The sequence below is a fragment of the Salvelinus fontinalis genome, chromosome 19 (assembly GCF_029448725.1).
Source record: "Salvelinus fontinalis isolate EN_2023a chromosome 19, ASM2944872v1, whole genome shotgun sequence".
In the NCBI taxonomy this organism is placed as follows: Eukaryota; Metazoa; Chordata; class Actinopteri; order Salmoniformes; family Salmonidae; genus Salvelinus; species Salvelinus fontinalis.
In genome coordinates, this window is record NC_074683.1 from 53,071,585 (window position 1) to 53,098,035 (window position 26,451).

At 42.0% G+C, this 26,451-nt stretch overlaps 1 protein-coding gene across 3 annotated transcripts in view; it reads left to right on the forward strand.

Moving 5' to 3' along the window:
* The window catches only part of cfap65 (cilia and flagella associated protein 65), a 104,610-nt gene that overhangs the window by 72,526 nt on the left and 5,633 nt on the right, over positions 1–26,451 (forward strand). For all 3 annotated transcript variants that reach the window (XM_055871946.1, XM_055871948.1, XM_055871945.1), the window contains exons 25-30: positions 176–307; positions 13,121–13,237; positions 13,526–13,960; positions 14,133–14,183; positions 14,970–15,190; positions 24,746–24,871. In XM_055871946.1, the coding sequence (XP_055727921.1) occupies positions 176–307; positions 13,121–13,237; positions 13,526–13,960; positions 14,133–14,183; positions 14,970–15,190; positions 24,746–24,871 (1,082 nt within the window). The remainder of the gene's footprint in view (positions 1–175; positions 308–13,120; positions 13,238–13,525; positions 13,961–14,132; positions 14,184–14,969; positions 15,191–24,745; positions 24,872–26,451) is intronic.

The following is a 26,451-nucleotide window of genomic DNA, read 5'->3' on the forward strand; positions in this document are numbered from 1 at the left end:
CTGGATTTCTGCAGAAATTGGTCATAAAAAGGGTTTACATACTTTTTCTTGCCACTGTAACTAATGCCACCATGGAATCCTTTTGTACCCCTCTACCCTCTACATTGGCCAATGTTTTGGTGATGAAGTATGACAGACGCTACACTCATAACCCGGGCCTCTGTCTCGTCTGCAGGTGCTGTTCCTGTCAGAGGAGAGATTGTGTGTTGGGGACATCCCAGTCTGCTCTCGCTCCACACGGGTCCTGTTCCTGACGAACGTCTCCCACAGTGACAGAGTCCTCTACACCTGGAACCTGACTGACCAGGTTAGCATGTAGTATATTAGCCTGGAACCTGACTGACCAGGTTAGCATGTAGTATATTAGCCTGGAACCTGACTGACCAGGTTAGCATGTAGTATAGTAGCCTGGAACCTGACTGACCAGGTTAGCGTGTAGTATATTAGCCTGGAACCTGACTGACCAGGTTAGCATGTAGTATATTAGCCTGGAACCTGACTGACCAGGTTAGCATGTTGTATATTAGCCAGGAACCTGACTGACCAGGTTAGCATGTTGTATATTAGCCTGGAACCTGACTGACCAGGTTAGGGTGCAGTATATTAGCCTGGAACCTGACTGACCAAGTTAGCATGTAGTATATTAGCCTGGAACCTGACTGACCAGGTTAGGGTGCAGTATATTAGCCTGGAACCTGACTGACCAGGTTAGCATGTAGTATATTAGCCTGGAACCTGACTAACCAGGTTAGCATGTAGTATATTAGCCTGGAACCTGACTGACCAGGTTAGCATGTTGTATATTAGCCTGGAACCTGACTGACCAGCTTAGCATGTAGTATATTAGCCTGGAACCTGACTGACCAGGTTAGGGTGCAGTATATTAGCCTGGAACCTGACTGACCAGGTTAGCATGTAGTATATTAGCCTGGAACCTGACTGACCAGGTTAGGGTGCAGTATATTAGCCTGGAACCTGACTGACCAGATTAGCATGTAGTATATTAGCCTGGAACCTAACTGACCAGGTTAGGGTGCAGTATATTAGCCTGGAACCTGACTGACCAGGTTAGCATGTAGTATATTAGCCTGGAACCTGACTGACCAGGTTAGCATGTAGTATATTAGCCTGGAACCTGACTGACCAGGTTAGCATGCAGTATATTAGCCTGGAACCTGACTGACCAGGTTAGCATGCAGTATATTAGCCTGGAACCTGACTGACCAGGTTAGCATGTAGTATATTAGCCTGGAACCTGACTGACCCGGTTAGCATGCAGTATATTAGCCTGGAACCTGACTGACCAGGTTAGCATGTAGTATATTAGCCTGGTACCTGACTGACCAGGTTAGCATGCAGTATATTAGCCTGGAACCTGACTGACTAGGTTAGCGTGTAGTATATTAGCTTGGAACCTGACTGACCAGGTTAGCATGCAGTATATTAGCCTGGAACCTGACTGACCAGGTTAGCATGCAGTATATTAGCCTGGAACCTGACTGACCAGGTTAGCGAGTAGTATATTAGCCTGGAACCTGACTGACCAGGTTAGCGAGTAGTATATTAGCCTGGAACCTGACTGACCAGGTTAGCATGTAGTATATTAGCCTGGAACCTGACTGACCAGGTTAGCGAGTAGTATATACTAGCCTGGAACCTGACTGGCCAGGTTAGCGAGTAGTATATTAGCCTGGAACCTGACTAACCAGGTTAGCATGTAGTATATTAGCCTGGAACCTGACTGACCAGGTTAGCATGTAGTATATTAGCCTGGAACCTGACTGACCAGGTTAGCGAGTAGTATATTAGCCAGGAACCTGACTGACCAGGTTAGCATGTTGTATATTAGCCTGGAACCTGACTGACCAGGTTAGTGTGTAGTATATTAGCCTGGAACCTGACTGACCAGGTTAGTGTGTAGTATATTAGCCTGGAACCTGACTGACCAGGTTAGTGTGTAGTATATTAGCCTGGAACCTGACTGACCAGGTTAGCATGCAGGGTATTAGCCTGGAATCTGACTGACCAGGTTAGCATGTTGTATATTAGCCTGGAACCTGACTGACCAGGTTAGCATGCAGTATATTAGCCTGGAACCTGACTGACTAGGTTAGCGTGTAGTATATTAGCTTGGAACCTGACTGACCAGGTTAGCATGCAGTATATTAGCCTGGAACCTGACTGACCAGGTTAGCATGTAGTATATTAGCCTGGAACCTGACAGACCAGGTTAGGGTGCAGTATATTAGCCTGGAACCTGACTGACCAGGTTAGCATGTAGTATATTAGCCTGGAACCTGACTGACCAGGTTAGGGTGCAGTATATTAGCCTGGAACCTGACTGACCAGGTTAGCGTGTAGTATATTAGCCTGGAACCTGACTGACCAGGTTAGGGTGCAGTATATTAGCCTGGAACCTGACTGACCAGGTTAGGGTGAGGTATATTAGCCTGGAACCTGACTGACCAGGTTAGCATGCAGTATATTAGCCTGGAACCTGACTGACCAGGTTAGCATGTAGTATATTAGCCTGGAACCTGACTGACCAGGTTAGCATGCAGTATATTAGCCTGGAACCTGACTGACCAGGTTAGCATGCAGTATATTAGCCTGGAACCTGACTGACCAGGTTAGCATGCAGTATATTAGCCTGGAACCTGACTGACCAGGTTAGCATGTGGTATATTAGCCTGGAACCTGACTGACCAGGTTAGCACGCAGTATATTAGCCTGGAACCTGACTGACCAGGTTAACATGCAGTATATTAGCCTGGAACCTGACTGACCAGGTTAGCATGTAGTATATTAGCCTGGAACCTGACTGACCAGGTTAGCATGCAGTATATTAGCCTGGAACCTGACTGACCAGGTTAGTGTGTAGTATATTAGCCTGGAACCTGACTGACCAGGTTAGTGTGTAGTATATTAGCCTGGAACCTGACTGACCAGGTTAGCGTGCAGTGTATTAGCCTGGAACCTGACTGACCAGGTTAGCATGTTGTATATTAGCCTGGAACCTGACTGACCAGGTTAGCATGTAGTATATTAGCCTGGAACCTGACTGACTAGGTTAGCATGTAGTATATTAGCCTGGAACCTGACTGACCAGGTTAGGGTTCAGTATATTAGCCTGGAACCTGACTGACCAGGTTAGCATGTAGTATATTAGCCTGGTACCTGACTGACCAGGTTAGCATGCAGTATATTAGCCTGGAACCTGACTGACTAGGTTAGCGTGTAGTATATTAGCTTGGAACCTGACTGACCAGGTTAGCATGCAGTATATTAGCATGGAACCTGACTGACCAGGTTAGCATGTAGTATATTAGCCTGGAACCTGACTGACCAGGTTAGCGAGTAGTATATTAGCCTGGAACCTGACTGACCAGGTTAGCGAGTAGTTTATTAGCCTGGAACCTGACTGACCAGGTTAGCATGTAGTATATTAGCCTGGAACCTGACTGACCAGGTTAGCGAGTAGTATATTAGCCTGGAACCTGACTGGCCAGGTTAGCGAGTAGTATATTAGCCTGGAACCTGACTAACCAGGTTAGCATGTAGTATATTAGCCTGGAACCTGACTGACCAGGTTAGCATGTAGTATATTAGCCTGGAACCTGACTGACCAGGTTAGCGAGTAGTATATTAGCCAGGAACCTGACTGACCAGGTTAGCATGTTGTATATTAGCCTGGAACCTGACTGACCAGGTTAGTGTGTAGTATATTAGCCTGGAACCTGACTGACCAGGTTAGTGTGTAGTATATTAGCCTGGAACCTGACTGACCAGGTTAGTGTGTAGTATATTAGCCTGGAACCTGACTGACCAGGTTAGCATGCAGGGTATTAGCCTGGAATCTGACTGACCAGGTTAGCATGTTGTATATTAGCCTGGAACCTGACTGACCAGGTTAGGGTGCAGTATATTAGCCTGGCACCTGACTGACCAGGTTAGCATGCAGTATATTAGCCTGGAACCTGACTGACCAGGTTAGCATGTAGTATATTAGCCTGGAACCTGACTGACCAGGTTAGGTTGCAGTATATTAGCCTGGAACCTGACTGACCAGGTTAGCGTGTAGTATATTAGCCTGGAACCTGACTGACCAGGTTAGGGTGCAGTATATTAGCCTGGAACCTGACTGACCAGGTTAGCATGTAGTATATTAGCCTGGAACCTGACTGACCAGGTTAGGTTGCAGTATATTAGCCTGGAACCTGACTGACCAGGTTAGCGTGTAGTATATTAGCCTGGAACCTGACTGACCAGGTTAGGGTGCAGTATATTAGCCTGGAACCTGACTGACCAGGTTAGGGTGAGGTATATTAGCCTGGAACCTGACTGACCAGGTTAGCATGCAGTATATTAGCCTGGAACCTGACTGACCAGGTTAGCATGTAGTATATTAGCCTGGAACCTGACTGACCAGGTTAGCATGCAGTATATTAGCCTGGAACCTGACTGACCAGGTTAGCATGCAGTATATTAGCCTGGAACCTGACCGACCAGGTTAGCATGCAGTATATTAGCCTGGAACCTGACTGACCAGGTTAGCACGCAGTATATTAGCCTGGAACCTGACTGACCAGGTTAGTGTGTAGTATATTAGCCTGGAACCTGACTGACCAGGTTAGCATGCAGTATATTAGCCTGGAACCTGACTGACCAGGTTAGCATGTAGTATATTAGCCTGGAACCTGACTGACCAGGTTAGCATGCAGTATATTAGCCTGGAACCTGACTGACCAGGTTAGCATGTAGTATATTAGCCTGGAACCTGACTGACCAGGTTAGCATGCAGTATATTAGCCTGGAACCTGACTGACCAGGTTAGTGTGTAGTATATTAGCCTGGAACCTGACTGACCAGGTTAGTGTGTAGTATATTAGCCTGGAACCTGACTGACCAGGTTAGCATGTAGTATATTAGCCTGGAACCTGACTGACCAGGTTAGCATGCAGTATATTAGCTTGGAACCTGACTGACCAGGTTAGTGTGTAGTATATTAGCCTGGAACCTGACTGACCAGGTTAGCGTGCAGTGTATTAGCCTGGAACCTGACTGACCAGGTTAGCATGTTGTATATTAGCCTGGAACCTGACTGACCAGGTTAGCATGTAGTATATTAGCCTGGAACCTGACTGACTAGGTTAGCATGTAGTATATTAGCCTGGAACCTGACTGACCAGGTTAGGGTTCAGTATATTAGCCTGGAACCTGACTGACCAGGTTAAGGTGCAGTATATTAGCCTGGAACCTGACTGACCAGGTTAGCATGTAGTATATTAGCCTGGAACCTGACTGACCAGGTTAGCATGTAGTATATTAGCCTGGAACCTGACTGACCAGGTTAGCATGTTGTATATTAGCTTGGAACCTGACTGACCAGGTTAGCATGTAGTATATTAGCTTAGAACCTGACTGACTAGGTTAGCGTGTAGTATATTAGCCTGGAACCTGACTAACCAGGTTAGCGTGTAGTATATTAGCCTGGAACCTGACTGACCAGGTTAGCATGTTGTATATTAGCCTGGAACCTGACTGACCAGGTTAGCATGTAGTATATTAGCCTGGAACCTGACTGACCAGGTTAGCGTGCAGTATATTAGCCTGGAACCTGACTGACCAGGTTAGTGTGTAGTATATTAGCCTGGAACCTGACTGACCAGGTTAGTGTGTAGTATATTAGCCTGGAACCTGACTGACCAGGTTAGTGTGTAGTATATTAGCCTGGAACCTGACTGACCAGGTTAGCGTGCAGTGTATTAGCCTGGAACCTGACTGACCAGGTTAGCATGTTGTATATTAGCCTGGAACCTGACTGACCAGGTTAGCATGCAGTATAATAGCCTGGAACCTGACTGACCAGGTTAGCGTGCAGTATATTAGCCTGGAACCTGACTGACCAGGTTAGCGTGCAGTATATTAGCCTGGAACCTGACTGACCAGGTTAGCATGCAGTATATTAGCCTGGAACCTGACTGACCAGGTTAGTATGTTGTATATTAGCCTGGAACCTGACTGACCAGGTTAGCATGTTGTATATTAGCCTGGAACCTGACTGACCAGGTTAGCATGCAGTATATTAGCCTGGAACCTGACTGACCAGGTTAGCATGTTGTATATTAGCCTGGAACCTGACTGACCAGGTTACCATGTTGTATATTAGCCTGGAACCTGACTGACCAGGTTAGCATGCAGTATATTAGCCTGGAACCTGACTGACCAGGTTAGCATGTTGTATATTAGCTTGGAACCTGACTGACCAGGTTAGGGTGCAGTATATTAGCCTGACTGACCAGGTTAGTGTGTAGTATATTAGCCTGGAACCTGACTGACCAGGTTAGTGTGTAGTATATTAGCCTGGAACCTGACTGACCAGGTTAGCATGCAGGGTATTAGCCTGGAATCTGACTGACCAGGATAGCATGTAGTATATTAGCCTGGAACCTGACTGACCAGGTTAGCGAGTAGTATATTAGCCTGGAACCTGACTGACCAGGTTAGGGTGCAGTATATTAGCCTGGAACCTGACTGACCAGGTTAGTATGTAGTATATTAGCCAGGAACCTGACTGACCAGGTTAGCATGCAGTATATTAGCCTGGAACCTGACTGACCAGGTTAGCATGTTGTATATTAGCTTGGAACCTGACTGACTAGGTTAGCATGGAGTATATTAGCCTGGAACCTGACTGACCAGGTTAGCGTGTAGTATATTAGCCTGGAACCTGACTGACCAGGTTAGCATGCAGTAAATTAGCCTGGAACCGGTCTGACCAGGTTAGCATGCAGTATATTAGCCTGGAACCTGACTGACCAGGTTAAGGTGCAGTATATTAGCCTGGAACCTGACTGACCACGTTAGCATGTAGTATATTAGCCTGGAACCTGACTGACCAGGTTAGCGAGTAGTATATTAGCCTGGAACCTGACTGGCCAGGTTAGCGAGTAGTATATTAGCCTGGAACCTGACTAACCAGGTTAGCATGTAGTATATTAGCCTGGAACCTGACTGACCAGGTTAGCATGTAGTATATTAGCCTGGAACCTGACTGACCAGGTTAGCGAGTAGTATATTAGCCAGGAACCTGACTGACCAGGTTAGCATGTTGTATATTAGCCTGGAACCTGACTGACCAGGTTAGTGTGTAGTATATTAGCCTGGAACCTGACTGACCAGGTTAGTGTGTAGTATATTAGCCTGGAACCTGACTGACCAGGTTAGTGTGTAGTATATTAGCCTGGAACCTGACTGACCAGGTTAGCATGCAGGGTATTAGCCTGGAATCTGACTGACCAGGTTAGCATGTTGTATATTAGCCTGGAACCTGACTGACCAGGTTAGGGTGCAGTATATTAGCCTGGCACCTGACTGACCAGGTTAGCATGCAGTATATTAGCCTGGAACCTGACTGACCAGGTTAGCATGTAGTATATTAGCCTGGAACCTGACTGACCAGGTTAGGTTGCAGTATATTAGCCTGGAACCTGACTGACCAGGTTAGCGTGTAGTATATTAGCCTGGAACCTGACTGACCAGGTTAGGGTGCAGTATATTAGCCTGGAACCTGACTGACCAGGTTAGGGTGAGGTATATTAGCCTGGAACCTGACTGACCAGGTTAGCATGCAGTATATTAGCCTGGAACCTGACTGACCAGGTTAGCATGTAGTATATTAGCCTGGAACCTGACTGACCAGGTTAGCATGCAGTATATTAGCCTGGAACCTGACTGACCAGGTTAGCATGCAGTATATTAGCCTGGAACCTGACTGACCAGGTTAGCATGCAGTATATTAGCCTGGAACCTGACTGACCAGGTTAGCACGCAGTATATTAGCCTGGAACCTGACTGACCAGGTTAGTGTGTAGTATATTAGCCTGGAACCTGACTGACCAGGTTAGCATGCAGTATATTAGCCTGGAACCTGACTGACCAGGTTAGCATGTAGTATATTAGCCTGGAACCTGACTGACCAGGTTAGCATGCAGTATATTAGCCTGGAACCTGACTGACCAGGTTAGCATGTAGTATATTAGCCTGGAACCTGACTGACCAGGTTAGCATGCAGTATATTAGCCTGGAACCTGACTGACCAGGTTAGTGTGTAGTATATTAGCCTGGAACCTGACTGACCAGGTTAGTGTGTAGTATATTAGCCTGGAACCTGACTGACCAGGTTAGCATGTAGTATATTAGCCTGGAACCTGACTGACCAGGTTAGCATGCAGTATATTAGCTTGGAACCTGACTGACCAGGTTAGTGTGTAGTATATTAGCCTGGAACCTGACTGACCAGGTTAGCGTGCAGTGTATTAGCCTGGAACCTGACTGACCAGGTTAGCATGTTGTATATTAGCCTGGAACCTGACTGACCAGGTTAGCATGTAGTATATTAGCCTGGAACCTGACTGACTAGGTTAGCATGTAGTATATTAGCCTGGAACCTGACTGACCAGGTTAGGGTTCAGTATATTAGCCTGGAACCTGACTGACCAGGTTAAGGTGCAGTATATTAGCCTGGAACCTGACTGACCAGGTTAGCATGTAGTATATTAGCCTGGAACCTGACTGACCAGGTTAGCATGTAGTATATTAGCCTGGAACCTGACTGACCAGGTTAGCATGTTGTATATTAGCTTGGAACCTGACTGACCAGGTTAGCATGTAGTATATTAGCTTAGAACCTGACTGACTAGGTTAGCGTGTAGTATATTAGCCTGGAACCTGACTAACCAGGTTAGCGTGTAGTATATTAGCCTGGAACCTGACTGACCAGGTTAGCATGTTGTATATTAGCCTGGAACCTGACTGACCAGGTTAGCATGTAGTATATTAGCCTGGAACCTGACTGACCAGGTTAGCGTGCAGTATATTAGCCTGGAACCTGACTGACCAGGTTAGTGTGTAGTATATTAGCCTGGAACCTGACTGACCAGGTTAGTGTGTAGTATATTAGCCTGGAACCTGACTGACCAGGTTAGTGTGTAGTATATTAGCCTGGAACCTGACTGACCAGGTTAGCGTGCAGTGTATTAGCCTGGAACCTGACTGACCAGGTTAGCATGTTGTATATTAGCCTGGAACCTGACCAGGTTAGCATGTAGTATAATAGCCTGGAACCTGACTGACCAGGTTAGCGTGCAGTATATTAGCCTGGAACCTGACTGACCAGGTTAGCGTGCAGTATATTAGCCTGGAACCTGACTGACCAGGTTAGCATGCAGTATATTAGCCTGGAACCTGACTGACCAGGTTAGTATGTTGTATATTAGCCTGGAACCTGACTGACCAGGTTAGCATGTTGTATATTAGCCTGGAACCTGACTGACCAGGTTAGCATGCAGTATATTAGCCTGGAACCTGACTGACCAGGTTAGCATGTTGTATATTAGCCTGGAACCTGACTGACCAGGTTACCATGTTGTATATTAGCCTGGAACCTGACTGACCAGGTTAGCATGCAGTATATTAGCCTGGAACCTGACTGACCAGGTTAGCATGTTGTATATTAGCTTGGAACCTGACTGACCAGGTTAGGGTGCAGTATATTAGCCTGACTGACCAGGTTAGTGTGTAGTATATTAGCCTGGAACCTGACTGACCAGGTTAGTGTGTAGTATATTAGCCTGGAACCTGACTGACCAGGTTAGCATGCAGGGTATTAGCCTGGAATCTGACTGACCAGGATAGCATGTAGTATATTAGCCTGGAACCTGACTGACCAGGTTAGCGAGTAGTATATTAGCCTGGAACCTGACTGACCAGGTTAGGGTGCAGTATATTAGCCTGGAACCTGACTGACCAGGTTAGTATGTAGTATATTAGCCAGGAACCTGACTGACCAGGTTAGCATGCAGTATATTAGCCTGGAACCTGACTGACCAGGTTAGCATGTTGTATATTAGCTTGGAACCTGACTGACTAGGTTACCATGGAGTATATTAGCCTGGAACCTGACTGACCAGGTTAGCGTGTAGTATATTAGCCTGGAACCTGACTGACCAGGTTAGCATGCAGTAAATTAGCCTGGAACCGGTCTGACCAGGTTAGCATGCAGTATATTAGCCTGGAACCTGACTGACCAGGTTAGGGTGCAGTATATTAGCCTGGAACCTGACTGACCACGTTAGCATGTTGTATATTAGCCTGGAACCTCACTGACCAGGTTAGCATGTAGTATATTAGCCTGGAACCTGACTGACTAGGTTAGTTTGCAGTATATTAGCCTGGAACCTGACTGACCAGGTTAGCATGTAGTATATTAGCCTGGAACCTGACTGACCAGGTTAGCATGTAGTATATTAGCCTGGAACCTGACTGACCAGGTTAGCGAGTAGTATATTAGCCAGGAACCTGACTGACCAGGTTAGCATGTTGTATATTAGCCTGGAACCTGACTGACCAGGTTAGTGTGTAGTATATTAGCCTGGAACCTGACTGACCAGGTTAGTGTGTAGTATATTAGCCTGGAACCTGACTGACCAGGTTAGCATGCAGGGTATTAGCCTGGAATCTGACTGACCAGGATAGCATGTTGTATATTAGCCTGGAACCTGACTTACCAGGTTAGCATGCAGTATATTAGCCTGGAACCTGACTGACTAGGTTAGCGTGTAGTATATTAGCTTGGAACCTGACTGACCAGGTTAGCATGCAGTATATTAGCCTGGAACCTGACTGACCAGGTTAGTGTGTAGTATATTAGCCTGGAACCTGACTGACCAGGTTAGTGTGTAGTATATTAGCCTGGAACCTGACTGACCAGGTTAGCATGCAGTATATTAGCCTGGAACCTGACTGACCAGGTTAGCATGTAGTATATTATCCTGGAACCTGACTGACCAGGTTAGCATGCAGTATATTAGCCTGGAACCTGACTGACCAGGTTAGCATGTAGTATATTAGCCTGGAACCTGACTGACCAGGTTAGCATGCAGTATATTAGCCTGGAACCTGACTGACCAGGTTAGTGTGTAGTATATTAGCCTGGAACCTGACTGACCAGGTTAGTGTGTAGTATATTAGCCTGGAACCTGACTGACCAGGTTAGCGTGCAGTGTTTTAGCCTGGAACCTGACTGACCAGGTTAGCATGTTGTATATTAGCCTGGAACCTAACTGACCAGGTTAGCATGTTGTATATTAGCCTGGAACCTGACTGACTAGGTTAGCATGTAGTATATTAGCCTGGAACCTGACTGACCAGGTTAGGGTTCAGTATATTAGCCTGGAACCTGACTGACCAGGTTAGGGTGCAGTATATTAGTCTGGAACCTGACTGACCAGGTTAGCATGTAGTATATTAGCCTGGAACCTGACTGACCAGGTTAGCATGTAGTATATTAGCCTGGAACCTGACTGACCAGGTTAGCGTGCAGTATATTAGCCTGGAACCTGACTGACCAGGTTAGCATGCAGTATATTAGCCAGGAACCTGACTGACCAGGTTAGCATGCAGTATATTAGCCTGGAACCTGACTGACCAGGTTAGCATGTAGTATATTAGCCTGGAACCTGACTGACCAGGTTAGGGTGCAGTATATTAGCCTGGAACCTGACTGACCAGGTTAGCATGTAGTATATTAGCCTGGAACCTGACTGACCAGGTTAGGGTGCAGTATATTAGCCTGGAACCTGACTGACCAGGTTAGGGTGCAGTATATTAGCCTGGAACCTGACTGACCAGGTTAGCATGTTGTATATTAGCCTGGAACCTGACTGACCAGGTTAGCATGCAGTATATTAGCCTGGAACCTGACTGACCAGGTTAGCATGTTGTATATTAGCCTGGAACCTGACTGACCAGGTTACCATGTTGTATATTAGCCTGGAACCTGACTGACCAGGTTAGCATGCAGTATATTAGCCTGGAACCTGACTGACCAGGTTAGCATGTTGTATATTAGCTTGGAACCTGACTGACCAGGTTAGGGTGCAGTATATTAGCCTGGAACCTGACTGATCAGGTTAGCGTGTAGTATATTAGCCTGGAACCTGACTGACTAGGTTAGCGAGTAGTATATTAGCCTGGAACCTGACTGACCAGGTTAGGGTGCAGTATATTAGCCTGGAACCTGACTGACCAGGTTAGCATGTAGTATATTAGCCAGGAACCTGACTGACCAGGTTAGCATGCAGTATATTAGCCTGGAACCTGACTGACCAGGTTAGCATGTTGTATATTAGCTTGGAACCTGACTGACTAGGTTAGCATGGAGTATATTAGCCTGGAACCTGACTGACCAGGTTAGCGTGTAGTATATTAGCCTGTAACCTGACTGACCAGGTTAGCATGCAGTAAATTAGCCTGGAACCGGTCTGACCAGGTTAGCATGCAGTATATTAGCCTGGAACCTGACTGACCAGGTTAGGGTGCAGTATATTAGCCTGGAACCTGACTGACCAGGTTAGCATGCAGTATATTAGCCTGGAACCTGACTGACCAGGTTAGTTTGCAGTATATTAGCCTGGAACCTGACTGACCAGGTTAGCATGTTGTATATTAGCCTGGAACCTGACTGACCAGGTTAGCATGTTGTATATGTGTACTGGACATACTGCAGCGTACTGGACATACTGCATCATACTGGACATACTGCAGCATACTGGACATACTGCAGCATACTGGACATACTGCAGCGTACTGGACATACTGCAGCGTACTGGACATACTGCAGCATACTGGACATACTGCAGCGTATTGGACATACTGGACATACTGCAGCATACTGGACATACTGCAGCATACTGGACATACTGCAGCATACTGGACATACTGCAGCATACTGGACATACTGCAGCGTACTGGACATACTGGACATACTGCAGCATACTGGACATACTGCAGCATACTGGACATACTGCAGCGTACTGGACATACTGCAGCATACTGGACATACTGCAGCATACTGGACATACTGCAGCGTACTGGACAGACTGCAGCATACTGCAGCATACTGGACATACTGCAGCATACTGGACATACTGGACATACTTCAACGTACATAAATGTGTGCTTCTTTCTGTGGATGTTTGTTGAATGAGAGAGTTGTTATTTTTGGGGAGTTGTGTCAGTGAATGCAGTTCAATTCTTGCTGCGGTTATTGTCCCTGCAGTCAGTCCAGATCTACCCAGAGCATGGTACTCTGTCTCCGGGGGAGAGTTCTCTCTGTATCCTGACGCTCCAGGCCTCTGGCAGCCCAAGCTTCTACCAGCTAGACATCATCTGTGAGGTGAGGACCTTTATCATAGTCCTTTATATACCTACAAACTCTTGTCACAGTGTTCACTCATAAGACTACTTGTCTATAGATGTTTCAATACCATTAAAGGTGAATAGCATTCTGTCCATTTGTCTATAGATGTTTCTATTTTGACATATTACATGTTAGTCATTTAGCAGACTGTTTTTCATCCATCTCATCTCAGCAGGTCCTATCCAGAAAGACTCCAGACAGTCAGTGCATTGGTAAAACAACCACATATGATGTGTGACTGAGATGTTGTTGCTATGTTACCAGGTGACCCTGGAGGAGGCTCTATCTCAGTACCATCAGGATCTACAGCAGTGGGAGCTGGAGAGAGACAGACAGAGGAATGAATTTACCCTGACTGACAAAGACCTGCAGCAGAATCAGACCAGTTACCCCCAGGGTCATACACAGAGTCAGACCAGTTACCCCCAGGGTCATACACAGAGTCAGACCAGTTACCCCCAGGGTCATACACAGAATCAGACCAGTTACCCCCAGGGTCATACACAGAGTCAGACCAGCTACCCCCAGGGTCATACACAGAGTCAGACGAGTTACCCCCAGGGTCATACACAGAGTCAGACCAGCTACCCCCAGGGTCATACACAGAGTCAGACGAGCTACCCCCAGGGTCATACACAGAGTCAGACCAGCTACCCCCAGGGTCATACACAGAATCAAACACAGGAGAGCAACACTAAGGTGAGAATCATACTAGGACACAAATACACACACACACACACACACACACACACACACACACACACACACACACACACACACACACACACACACACACACACACACACACACACACACACAATCTGGGTTCTACTTACTGGTGATCTAACACCTTCATCTTGTCCTGATGCAGGAGGTTGTACCTTCCCCACAGACGCCTGGACCTGTAGTCAGGAAGTACAAGGTAACAGGAAACACCTGGACCCTGTAGTCAGGAAGTACAAGGTAACAGGAAACACCTGGACCCTGTAGTCAGGAAGTACAAGGTAACAGGAAACACCTGGACCCTGTAGTCAGGAAGTACAAGGTAACAGGAAACACCTGGACCCTGTAGTCAGGAAATACAAGGTAACAGGAAACACCTGGACCCTGTAGTCAGGAAATACAAGGTAACAGGAAACACCTGGACCCTGTAATCAGGAAGTACAAGGTAACAGGAAACACCTGGACCCTGTAGTCAGGAAGTACAAGGTAATAGGAAACACCTGGATCCTGTAGTCAGGAAGTACACGGTAACAGGAAACACCTGGACCCTGTGGATGTTATAGATATTGCCAAACCTAAAAATATCTAACCAGATTGACCTGACAAAACAGCACAAACTGATCTGGTTAGATATTTTTAAGCAATAAGGCCCGAGGAGGTATGGTATATGGCCAATATACCACGGCTAAGGGCTGTTCTTAAGCACGACGCAACGCGGAGTTCCTGGACACAGTCCTTAGCCGTGGTATATTGGCCATATATCACAAACCCCCGAGGTGCCTTATTGCTATTATAAACTGGTTACCAAAGTAGTTAGGACAGTAAAAATACATGTCATACCCGTGGTATACGGACTGATATACCACGGCTGTCAGCCAATCAGCATTCAGGGCTCAAACCACCCAGTTTATAATCTAGAATAGATACTGCTTACATATCATTCAGTGTCTTTACCTCTCTCTCCCCCTCGCTCTCTCTCTTTAAGACTCTGCCTCCTATCCGTAGCAGCAGTGCCGTGGTGGGGGGTATGTGTACCAGGCCCAGTCGTGCAGAACGGAGGGCCCAGAGAGAGGCTAGCCAGGTATGGAGGAGACCTGAACCGCCCTGCCCCACCCTGCTACACCTGGGGGTCACCGCCCGCTCACACTCCCTCCTAGAGTTCCAGACCTTCTTTCCCTCCCTGCTCAACACACACCACATCAACAGGTACAGTACATTGACTACCCTGCTACCCTGAGGGTCAGCGAGAAGACCTTCAGCGTGTTTCAGGGGATCAGTTGAGCGAGGGTGAACGAGGGTGCGCTTAATTGCTAATCTAAATCACACAACGAGTAATTATTTGGGATGCAAGGTGATTGGTAGATCAGGGATTCTGTGCAGTCCGACTGCAATTACTCGATCTCAAACACACACCTTGACTGGGAGGGTTACTGTATCTATAGTCATGTTTTACTGTATCTATAGTCATGTTTTACTGTATCTATAGTCATGTTTTACTGTATCTATAGTCATGTTTTACTGTATCTATAGTCATGTTTTACTGGGAGGGTTACTGTATCTATAGTCATGTTTTACTGTATCTATAGTCATGTTTTATTGTATCTATAGTCATGTTTTACTGGGAGGGTTACTGTATCTATAGTCATGTTTTACTGTATCTATAGTCATGTTTTACTGTATCTATAGTCATGTTTTACTGTATCTATAGTCATGTTTTACTGGGAGGGTTACTGTATCTATAGTCATGTTTTACTGTATCTATAGTCATGTTTTACTGGGAGGGTTACTGTATCTATAGTCATGTTTTACTGTATCTATAGTCATGTTTTACTGTATCTATAGTCATGTTTTACTGGGAGGGTTACTGTATCTATAGTCATGTTTTACTGTATCTATAGTCATGTTTTACTGTATCTATAGTCATGTTTTACTGGGAGGGTTACTGTATCTATAGTCATGTTTTACTGGGAGGGTTACTGTATCTATAGTCATGTTTTACTGGGAGGGTTACTGTATCTATAGTCATGTTTTACTGTATCTATAGTCGTGTTTTACTGGGAGAGTTACTGTATCTATAGTCATGTTTTACTGTATCTATAGTCATGTTTTACTGGGAGGGTTACTGTATCTATAGTCATGTTTTACTGGGAGGGTTACTGTATCTATAGTCATGTTTTACTGTATCTATAGTCGTGTTTTACTGTATCTATAGTCATGTTTTACTGTATCTATAGTCGTGTTTTACTGTATCTATAGTCATGTTTTACTGGGAGGGTTACTGTATCTATAGTCATGTTTTACTGTATCTATAGTCATGTTTTACTGGGAGGGTTACTGTATCTATAGTCATGTTTTACTGTATCTATAGTCATGTTTTACTGTATCTATAGTCGTGTTTTACTGGGAGGGTTACTGTATCTATAGTCATGTTTTACTGGGAGGGTTACTGTATCTATAGTCATGTTTTACTGTATCTATAGTCATGTTTTACTGTATCTATAGTCATGTTTTACTGTATCTATAGTCATGTTTTACTGGGAGGGTTACTGTATCTATAGTCGTGTTTTACTGGGAGGGTTACTGTATCTATAGTCATGTTTTACTGGGAGGGTTACTGTATCTATAGTCATGTTTTACTGTATCTATAGTCATGTTTTACTGTATCTATAGTCGTGTTTTACTGGGAGGGTTACTGTATCTATAGTCATGTTTTACTGTATCTATAGTCATGTTTTACTGGGAGGGTTACTGTATCTATAGTCATGTTTTACTGTATCTATAGTCATGTTTTACTGTATCTATAGTCATGTTTTACTGGGAGGGTTACTGTATCTATAGTCATGTTTTACTGGGAGGGTTACTGTATCTATAGTCATGTTTTACTGGGAGGGTTACTGTATCTATAGTCATGTTTTACTGGGAGGGTTACTGTATCTATAGTCATGTTTTACTGTATCTATAGTCGTGTTTTACTGGGAGGGTTACTGTATCTATAGTCATGTTTTACTGGGAGGGTTACTGTATCTATAGTCATGTTTTACTGGGAGGGTTACTGTATCTATAGTCATGTTTTACTGGGAGGGTTACTGTATCTATAGTCATGTTTTACTGGGAGGGTTACTGTATCTATAGTCATGTTTTACTGGGAGGGTTACTGTATCTATAGTCATGTTTTACTGTATCTATAGTCGTGTTTTACTGGGAGGGTTACTGTATCTATAGTCATGTTTTACTGGGAGGGTTACTGTATCTATAGTCATGTTTTACTGGGAGGGTTACTGTATCTATAGTCATGTTTTACTGGGAGGGTTACTGTATCTATAGTCATGTTTTACTGGGAGGGTTACTGTATCTATAGTCATGTTTTACTGTATCTATAGTCATGTTTTACTGTATCTATAGTCGTGTTTTACTGGGAGGGTTACTGTATCTATAGTCGTGTTTTACTGGGAGGGTTACTGTATCTATAGTCATGTTTTACTGTATCTATAGTCGTGTTTTACTGGGAGGGTTACTGTATCTATAGTCATGTTTTACTGGGAGGGTTACTGTATCTATAGTCATGTTTTACTGTATCTATAGTCATGTTTTACTGTATCTATAGTCGTGTTTTACTGGGAGGGTTACTGTATCTATAGTCATGTTTTACTGTATCTATAGTCATGTTTTACTGTATCTATAGTCATGTTTTACTGGGAGGGTTACTGTATCTATAGTCATGTTTTACTGTATCTATAGTCGTGTTTTACTGTATCTATAGTCATGTTTTACTGGGAGGGTTACTGTATCTATAGTCATGTTTTACTGTATCTATAGTCATGTTTTACTGTATCTATAGTCATGTTTTACTGTATCTATAGTCATGTTTTACTGGGAGGGTTACTGTATCTATAGTCATGTTTTACTGTATCTATAGTCATGTTTTACTGGGAGGGTTACTGTATCTATAGTCATGTTTTACTGTATCTATAGTCGTGTTTTACTGGGAGGGTTACTGTATCTATAGTCATGTTTTACTGGGAGGGTTACTGTATCTATAGTCATGTTTAACTGTATCTATAGTCATGTTTTACTGTATCTATAGTCGTGTTTTACTGGGAGGGTTACTGTATCTATAGTCATGTTATACTGTATCTATAGTCATGTTTTACTGGGAGGGTTACTGTATCTATAGTCATGTTTTACTGTATCTATAGTCATGTTTTACTGTATCTATAGTCATGTTTTACTGGGAGGGTTACTGTATCTATAGTCATGTTTTACAGGGAGGGTTACTGTATCTATAGTCATGTTTTACTGTATCTATAGTCATGTTTTACTGGGAGGGTTACTGTATCTATAGTCATGTTTTACTGGGAGGGTTACTGTATCTATAGTCATGTTTTACTGTATCTATAGTCATGTTTTACTGTATCTATAGTCATGTTTTACTGGGAGGGTTACTGTATCTATAGTCATGTTTTACTGTATCTATAGTCATGTTTTACTGGGAGGGTTACTGTATCTATAGTCATGTTTTACTGAATCTATAGTCATGTTTTACTGTATCTATAGTCATGTTTTACTGGGAGGGTTACTGTATCTATAGTCATGTTTTACTGGGAGGGTTACTGTATCTATAGTCATGTTTTACTGTATCTATAGTCATGTTTTACTGTATCTATAGTCATGTTTTACTGGGAGGGTTACTGTATCTATAGTCATGTTTTACTGTATCTATAGTCATGTTTTACTGGGAGGGTTACTGTATCTATAGTCATGTTTTACTGTATCTATAGTCATGTTTTACTGGGAGGGTTACTGTATCTATAGTCATGTTTTACTGTATCTATAGTCATGTTTTACTGTATCTATAGTCATGTTTTACTGGGAGGGTTACTGTATCTATAGTCATGTTTAACAGGGAGAGTTAGTGTATCTATAGTCATGTTTTACTGTATCTATAGTCATGTTTTACTGGGAGGGTTACTGTATCTATAGTCATGTTTTACTGGGAGGGTTACTGTATCTATAGTCATGTTTTACTGGGAGGGTTACTGTATCTATAGTCATGTTTTACTGTATCTATATTCGTGTTTTACTGGGAGGGTTACTGTATCTATAGTCATGTTTTACTGTATCTATAGTCATGTTTTACTGGGAGGGTTACTGTATCTATAGTCATGTTTTACTGGGAGGGTTACTGTATCTATAGTCATGTTTTACTGTATCTATAGTCGTGTTTTACTGGGAGGGTTACTGTATCTATAGTCATGTTTTACTGGGAGGGTTACTGTATCTATAGTCATGTTTTACTGTATCTATAGTCATGTTTTACTGTATCTATAGTCGTGTTTTACTGGGAGGGTTACTGTATCTATAGTCATGTTTTACTGTATCTATAGTCATGTTTTACTGTATCTATAGTCATGTTTTACTGGGAGGGTTACTGTATCTATAGTCATGTTTTACTGTATCTATAGTCATGTTTTACTGTATCTATAGTCATGTTTTACTGGGAGGGTTACTGTATCTATAGTCATGTTTTACTGTATCTATAGTCATGTTTTACTGTATCTATAGTCATGTTTTACTGTATCTATAGTCATGTTTTACTGGGAGGGTTACTGTATCTATAGTCATGTTTTACTGTATCTATAGTCATGTTTTACTGGGAGGGTTACTGTATCTATAGTCATGTTTTACTGTATCTATAGTCGTGTTTTACTGGGAGGGTTACTGTATCTATAGTCATGTTTTACTGGGAGGGTTACTGTATCTATACTCATGTTTTACTGTATCTATAGTCATGTTTTACTGTATCTATAGTCGTGTTTTACTGGGAGGGTTACTGTATCTATAGTCATGTTTTACTCTATCTATAGTCATGTTTTACTGGGAGGGTTACTGTATCTATAGTCATGTTTTACTGTATCTATAGTCATGTTTTACTGTATCTATAGTCATGTTTTACTGGGAGGGTTACTGTATCTATAGTCATGTTTTACAGGGAGGGTTACTGTATCTATAGTCATGTTTTACTGTATCTATAGTCATGTTTTACTGGGAGGGTTACTGTATCTATAGTCATGTTTTACTGGGAGGGTTACTGTATCTATAGTCATGTTTTACTGTATCTATAGTCATGTTTTACTGTATCTATAGTCATGTTTTACTGGGAGGGTTACTGTATCTATAGTCATGTTTTACTGTATCTATAGTCATGTTTTACTGGGAGGGTTACTGTATCTATAGTCATGTTTTACTGGGAGGGTTACTGTATCTATAGTCATGTTTTACTGGGAGGGTTACTGTATCTATAGTCATGTTTTACTGTATCTATAGTCATGTTTTACTGGGAGGGTTACTGTATCTATAGTCATGTTTTACTGTATCTATAGTCATGTTTTACTGGGAGGGTTACTGTATCTATAGTCATGTTTTACTGTATCTATAGTCATGTTTTACTGGGAGGGTTACTGTATCTATAGTCATGTTTTACTGGGAGGGTTACTGTATCTATAGTCATGTTTTACTGGGAGGGTTACTGTATCTATAGTCATGTTTTACTGGGAGGGTTACTGTATCTATAGTCATGTTTTACTGGGAGGGTTACTGTATCTATAGTCATGTTTTACTGTATCTATAGTCATGTTTTACTGTATCTATAGTCGTGTTTTACTGGGAGGGTTACTGTATCTATAGTCATGTTTTACTGTATCTATAGTCATGTTTTACTGTATCTATAGTCATGTTTTACTGGGAGGGTTACTGTATCTATAGTCATGTTTTACTGGGAGGGTTACTGTATCTATAGTCATGTTTTACTGGGAGGGTTACTGTATCTATAGTCATGTTTTACTGTATCTATAGTCATGTTTTACTGTATCTATAGTCGTGTTTTACTGGGAGGGTTACTGTATCTATAGTCGTGTTTTACTGGGAGGGTTACTGTATCTATAGTCATGTTTTACTGTATCTATAGTCGTGTTTTACTGGGAGGGTTACTGTATCTATAGTCATGTTTTACTGGGAGGGTTACTGTATCTATAGTCATGTTTTACTGTATCTATAGTCATGTTTTACTGTATCTATAGTCGTGTTTTACTGGGAGGGTTACTGTATCTATAGTCATGTTTTACTGTATCTATAGTCATGTTTTACTGTATCTATAGTCATGTTTTACTGGGAGGGTTACTGTATCTATAGTCATGTTTTACTGTATCTATAGTCGTGTTTTACTGTATCTATAGTCATGTTTTACTGGGAGGGTTACTGTATCTATAGTCATGTTTTACTGTATCTATAGTCATGTTTTACTGTATCTATAGTCATGTTTTACTGTATCTATAGTCATGTTTTACTGGGAGGGTTACTGTATCTATAGTCATGTTTTACTGTATCTATAGTCATGTTTTACTGGGAGGGTTACTGTATCTATAGTCATGTTTTACTGTATCTATAGTCGTGTTTTACTGGGAGGGTTACTGTATCTATAGTCATGTTTTACTGGGAGGGTTACTGTATCTATAGTCATGTTTAACTGTATCTATAGTCATGTTTTACTGTATCTATAGTCGTGTTTTACTGGGAGGGTTACTGTATCTATAGTCATGTTATACTGTATCTATAGTCATGTTTTACTGGGAGGGTTACTGTATCTATAGTCATGTTTTACTGTATCTATAGTCATGTTTTACTGTATCTATAGTCATGTTTTACTGGGAGGGTTACTGTATCTATAGTCATGTTTTACAGGGAGGGTTACTGTATCTATAGTCATGTTTTACTGTATCTATAGTCATGTTTTACTGGGAGGGTTACTGTATCTATAGTCATGTTTTACTGGGAGGGTTACTGTATCTATAGTCATGTTTTACTGTATCTATAGTCATGTTTTACTGTATCTATAGTCATGTTTTACTGGGAGGGTTACTGTATCTATAGTCATGTTTTACTGTATCTATAGTCATGTTTTACTGGGAGGGTTACTGTATCTATAGTCATGTTTTACTGTATCTATAGTCATGTTTTACTGTATCTATAGTCATGTTTTACTGGGAGGGTTACTGTATCTATAGTCATGTTTTACTGGGAGGGTTACTGTATCTATAGTCATGTTTTACTGTATCTATAGTCATGTTTTACTGTATCTATAGTCATGTTTTACTGGGAGGGTTACTGTATCTATAGTCATGTTTTACTGTATCTATAGTCATGTTTTACTGGGAGGGTTACTGTATCTATAGTCATGTTTTACTGTATCTATAGTCATGTTTTACTGGGAGGGTTACTGTATCTATAGTCATGTTTTACTGTATCTATAGTCATGTTTTACTGTATCTATAGTCATGTTTTACTGGGAGGGTTACTGTATCTATAGTCATGTTTAACAGGGAGAGTTACTGTATCTATAGTCATGTTTTACTGTATCTATAGTCATGTTTTACTGGGAGGGTTACTGTATCTATAGTCATGTTTTACTGGGAGGGTTACTGTATCTATAGTCATGTTTTACTGGGAGGGTTACTGTATCTATAGTCATGTTTTACTGTATCTATATTCGTGTTTTACTGGGAGGGTTACTGTATCTATAGTCATGTTTTACTGTATCTATAGTCATGTTTTACTGGGAGGGTTACTGTATCTATAGTCATGTTTTACTGGGAGGGTTACTGTATCTATAGTCATGTTTTACTGTATCTATAGTCGTGTTTTACTGGGAGGGTTACTGTATCTATAGTCATGTTTTACTGGGAGGGTTACTGTATCTATAGTCATGTTTTACTGTATCTATAGTCATGTTTTACTGTATCTATAGTCGTGTTTTACTGGGAGGGTTACTGTATCTATAGTCATGTTTTACTGTATCTATAGTCATGTTTTACTGTATCTATAGTCATGTTTTACTGGGAGGGTTACTGTATCTATAGTCATGTTTTACTGTATCTATAGTCGTGTTTTACTGTATCTATAGTCATGTTTTACTGGGAGGGTTACTGTATCTATAGTCATGTTTTACTGTATCTATAGTCATGTTTTACTGTATCTATAGTCATGTTTTACTGTATCTATAGTCATGTTTTACTGGGAGGGTTACTGTATCTATAGTCATGTTTTACTGTATCTATAGTCATGTTTTACTGGGAGGGTTACTGTATCTATAGTCATGTTTTACTGTATCTATAGTCGTGTTTTACTGGGAGGGTTACTGTATCTATAGTCATGTTTTACTGGGAGGGTTACTGTATCTATACTCATGTTTTACTGTATCTATAGTCATGTTTTACTGTATCTATAGTCGTGTTTTACTGGGAGGGTTACTGTATCTATAGTCATGTTTTACTGTATCTATAGTCATGTTTTACTGGGAGGGTTACTGTATCTATAGTCATGTTTTACTGTATCTATAGTCATGTTTTACTGTATCTATAGTCATGTTTTACTGGGAGGGTTACTGTATCTATAGTCATGTTTTACAGGGAGGGTTACTGTATCTATAGTCATGTTTTACTGTATCTATAGTCATGTTTTACTGGGAGGGTTACTGTATCTATAGTCATGTTTTACTGGGAGGGTTACTGTATCTATAGTCATGTTTTACTGTATCTATAGTCATGTTTTACTGTATCTATAGTCATGTTTTACTGGGAGGGTTACTGTATCTATAGTCATGTTTTACTGTATCTATAGTCATGTTTTACTGGGAGGGTTACTGTATCTATAGTCATGTTTTACTGGGAGGGTTACTGTATCTATAGTCATGTTTTACTGTATCTATAGTCATGTTTTACTGGGAGGGTTACTGTATCTATAGTCATGTTTTACTGGGAGGGTTACTGTATCTATAGTCATGTTTTACTGTATCTATAGTCATGTTTTACTGGGAGGGTTACTGTATCTATAGTCATGTTTTACTGTATCTATAGTCATGTTTTACTGGGAGGGTTACTGTATCTATAGTCATGTTTTACTGTATCTATAGTCATGTTTTACTGGGAGGGTTACTGTATCTATAGTCATGTTTTACTGGGAGGGTTACTGTATCTATAGTCATGTTTTACTGGGAGGGTTACTGTATCTATAGTCATGTTTTACTGGGAGGGTTACTGTATCTATAGTCATGTTTTACTGTATCTATAGTCATGTTTTACTGTATCTATAGTCGTGTTTTACTGGGAGGGTTACTGTATCTATAGTCATGTTTTACTGTATCTATAGTCATGTTTTACTGTATCTATAGTCATGTTTTACTGGGAGGGTTACTGTATCTATAGTCATGTTTTACTGGGAGGGTTACTGTATCTATAGTCATGTTTTACTGTATCTATAGTCATGTTTTACTGGGAGGGTTACTGTATCTATAGTCATGTTTTACTGTATCTATAGTCATGTTTTACTGTATCTATAGTCGTGTTTTACTGGGAGGGTTACTGTATCTATAGTCATGTTTTACTGTATCTATAGTCATGTTTTACTGGGAGGGTTACTGTAACTATAGTCATGTTTTACTGTATCTATAGTCATGTTTTACTGTATCTATAGTCGTGTTTTACTGGGAGGGTTACTGTATCTATAGTCATGTTTTACTGTATCTATAGTCATGTTTTACTGGGAGGGTTACTGTATCTATAGTCATGTTTTACTGGGAGGGTTACTGTATCTATAGTCATGTTTTACTGGGAGGGTTACTGTATCTATAGTCATGTTTTACTGTATCTATAGTCATGTTTTACTGGGAGGGTTACTGTATCATAGTGTATAACTGAGACTTTCTTCCAGGTCGGCCCGGCCCAATGTGACCCGTTGTGGATCCCGTCAGAGCAGACCTCCGTCTGTAGACATGCCCCCTTTCAGCCACGGACCAGAGAGAGAGATCATTACCCACACGCTCACCTCTATATTCAGGTACAGTAACTCTCCTCTATATTCAGGTACAGTAACTCTCCTCTATATTCAGGTACAGTAACTCTCCTCTATATTCAGGTACAGTAACTCTCCTCTATATTCAGGTACAGTAACTCTCCTCCCCTCTATATTCAGGTACAGTAACTCACCTCTATATTCAGGTACAGTAACTCTCCTCTATATTCAGGTACAGTAACTCTCCTCCCCTCTATATTCAGGTACAGTAACTCACCTCTATATTCAGGTACAGTAACTCACCTCTATATTCAGGTACAGTAACTCACCTCTATATTCAGGTACAGTAACTCACCTCTATATTCAGGTACAGTAACTCTCCTCTCCTCTCTATATTCAGGTACAGTAACTCTCCTCTATATTCAGGTACAGTAACTCACCTCTATATTCAGGTACAGTAACTCTCCTCTCCTCTCTATATTCAGGTACAGTAACTCTCCTCTCCTCTCTATATTCAGGTACAGTAACTCACCTCTATATTCAGGTACAGTAACTCACCTCTATATTCAGGTACAGTAACTCTCCTCTCCTCTCTATATTCAGGTACAGTAACTCTCCTCTATATTCAGGTACAGTAACTCTCCTCTATATTCAGGTACAGTAACTCTCCTCCCCTCTATATTCAGGTACAGTAACTCACCTCTATATTCAGGTACAGTAACTCTCCTCTATATTCAGGTACAGTAACTCTCCTCCCCTCTATATTCAGGTACAGTAACTCACCTCTATATTCAGGTACAGTAACTCACCTCTATATTCAGGTACAGTAACTCACCTCTATATTCAGGTACAGTAACTCACCTCTATATTCAGGTACAGTAACTCTCCTCTCCTCTATATTCAGGTACAGTAACTCACCTCTATATTCAGGTACAGTAACTCTCCTCCCCTCTATATTCAGGTACAGTAACTCACCTCTATATTCAGGTACAGTAACTCACCTCTATATTCAGGTACAGTAACTCACCTCTATATTCAGGTACAGTAACTCACCTCTATATTCAGGTACAGTAACTCTCCTCTCCTCTCTATATTCAGGTACAGTAACTCTCCTCTATATTCAGGTACAGTAACTCTCCTCTATATTCAGGTACAGTAACTCTCCTCTCCTCTATATTCAGGTACAGTAACTCACCTCTATATTCAGGTACAGTAACTCTCCTCTCCTCTATATTCAGGTACAGTAACTCACCTCTATATTCAGGTACAGTAACTCACCTCTATATTCAGGTACAGTAACTCTCCTCTCCTCTATATTCAGGTACAGTAACTCACCTCTATATTCAGGTACAGTAACTCTCCTCTCCTCTATATTCAGGTACAGTAACTCTCCTCTATATTCAGGTACAGTAACTCACCTCTATATTCAGGTACAGTAACTCACCTCTATATTCAGGTACAGTAACTCTCCTCTATATTCAGGTACAGTAACTCTCCTCTATATTCAGGTACAGTAACTCTCCTCTCCTCTATATTCAGGTACAGTAACTCACCTCTATATTCAGGTACAGTAACTCTCCTCTCCTCTATATTCAGGTACAGTAACTCTCCTCTATATTCAGGTA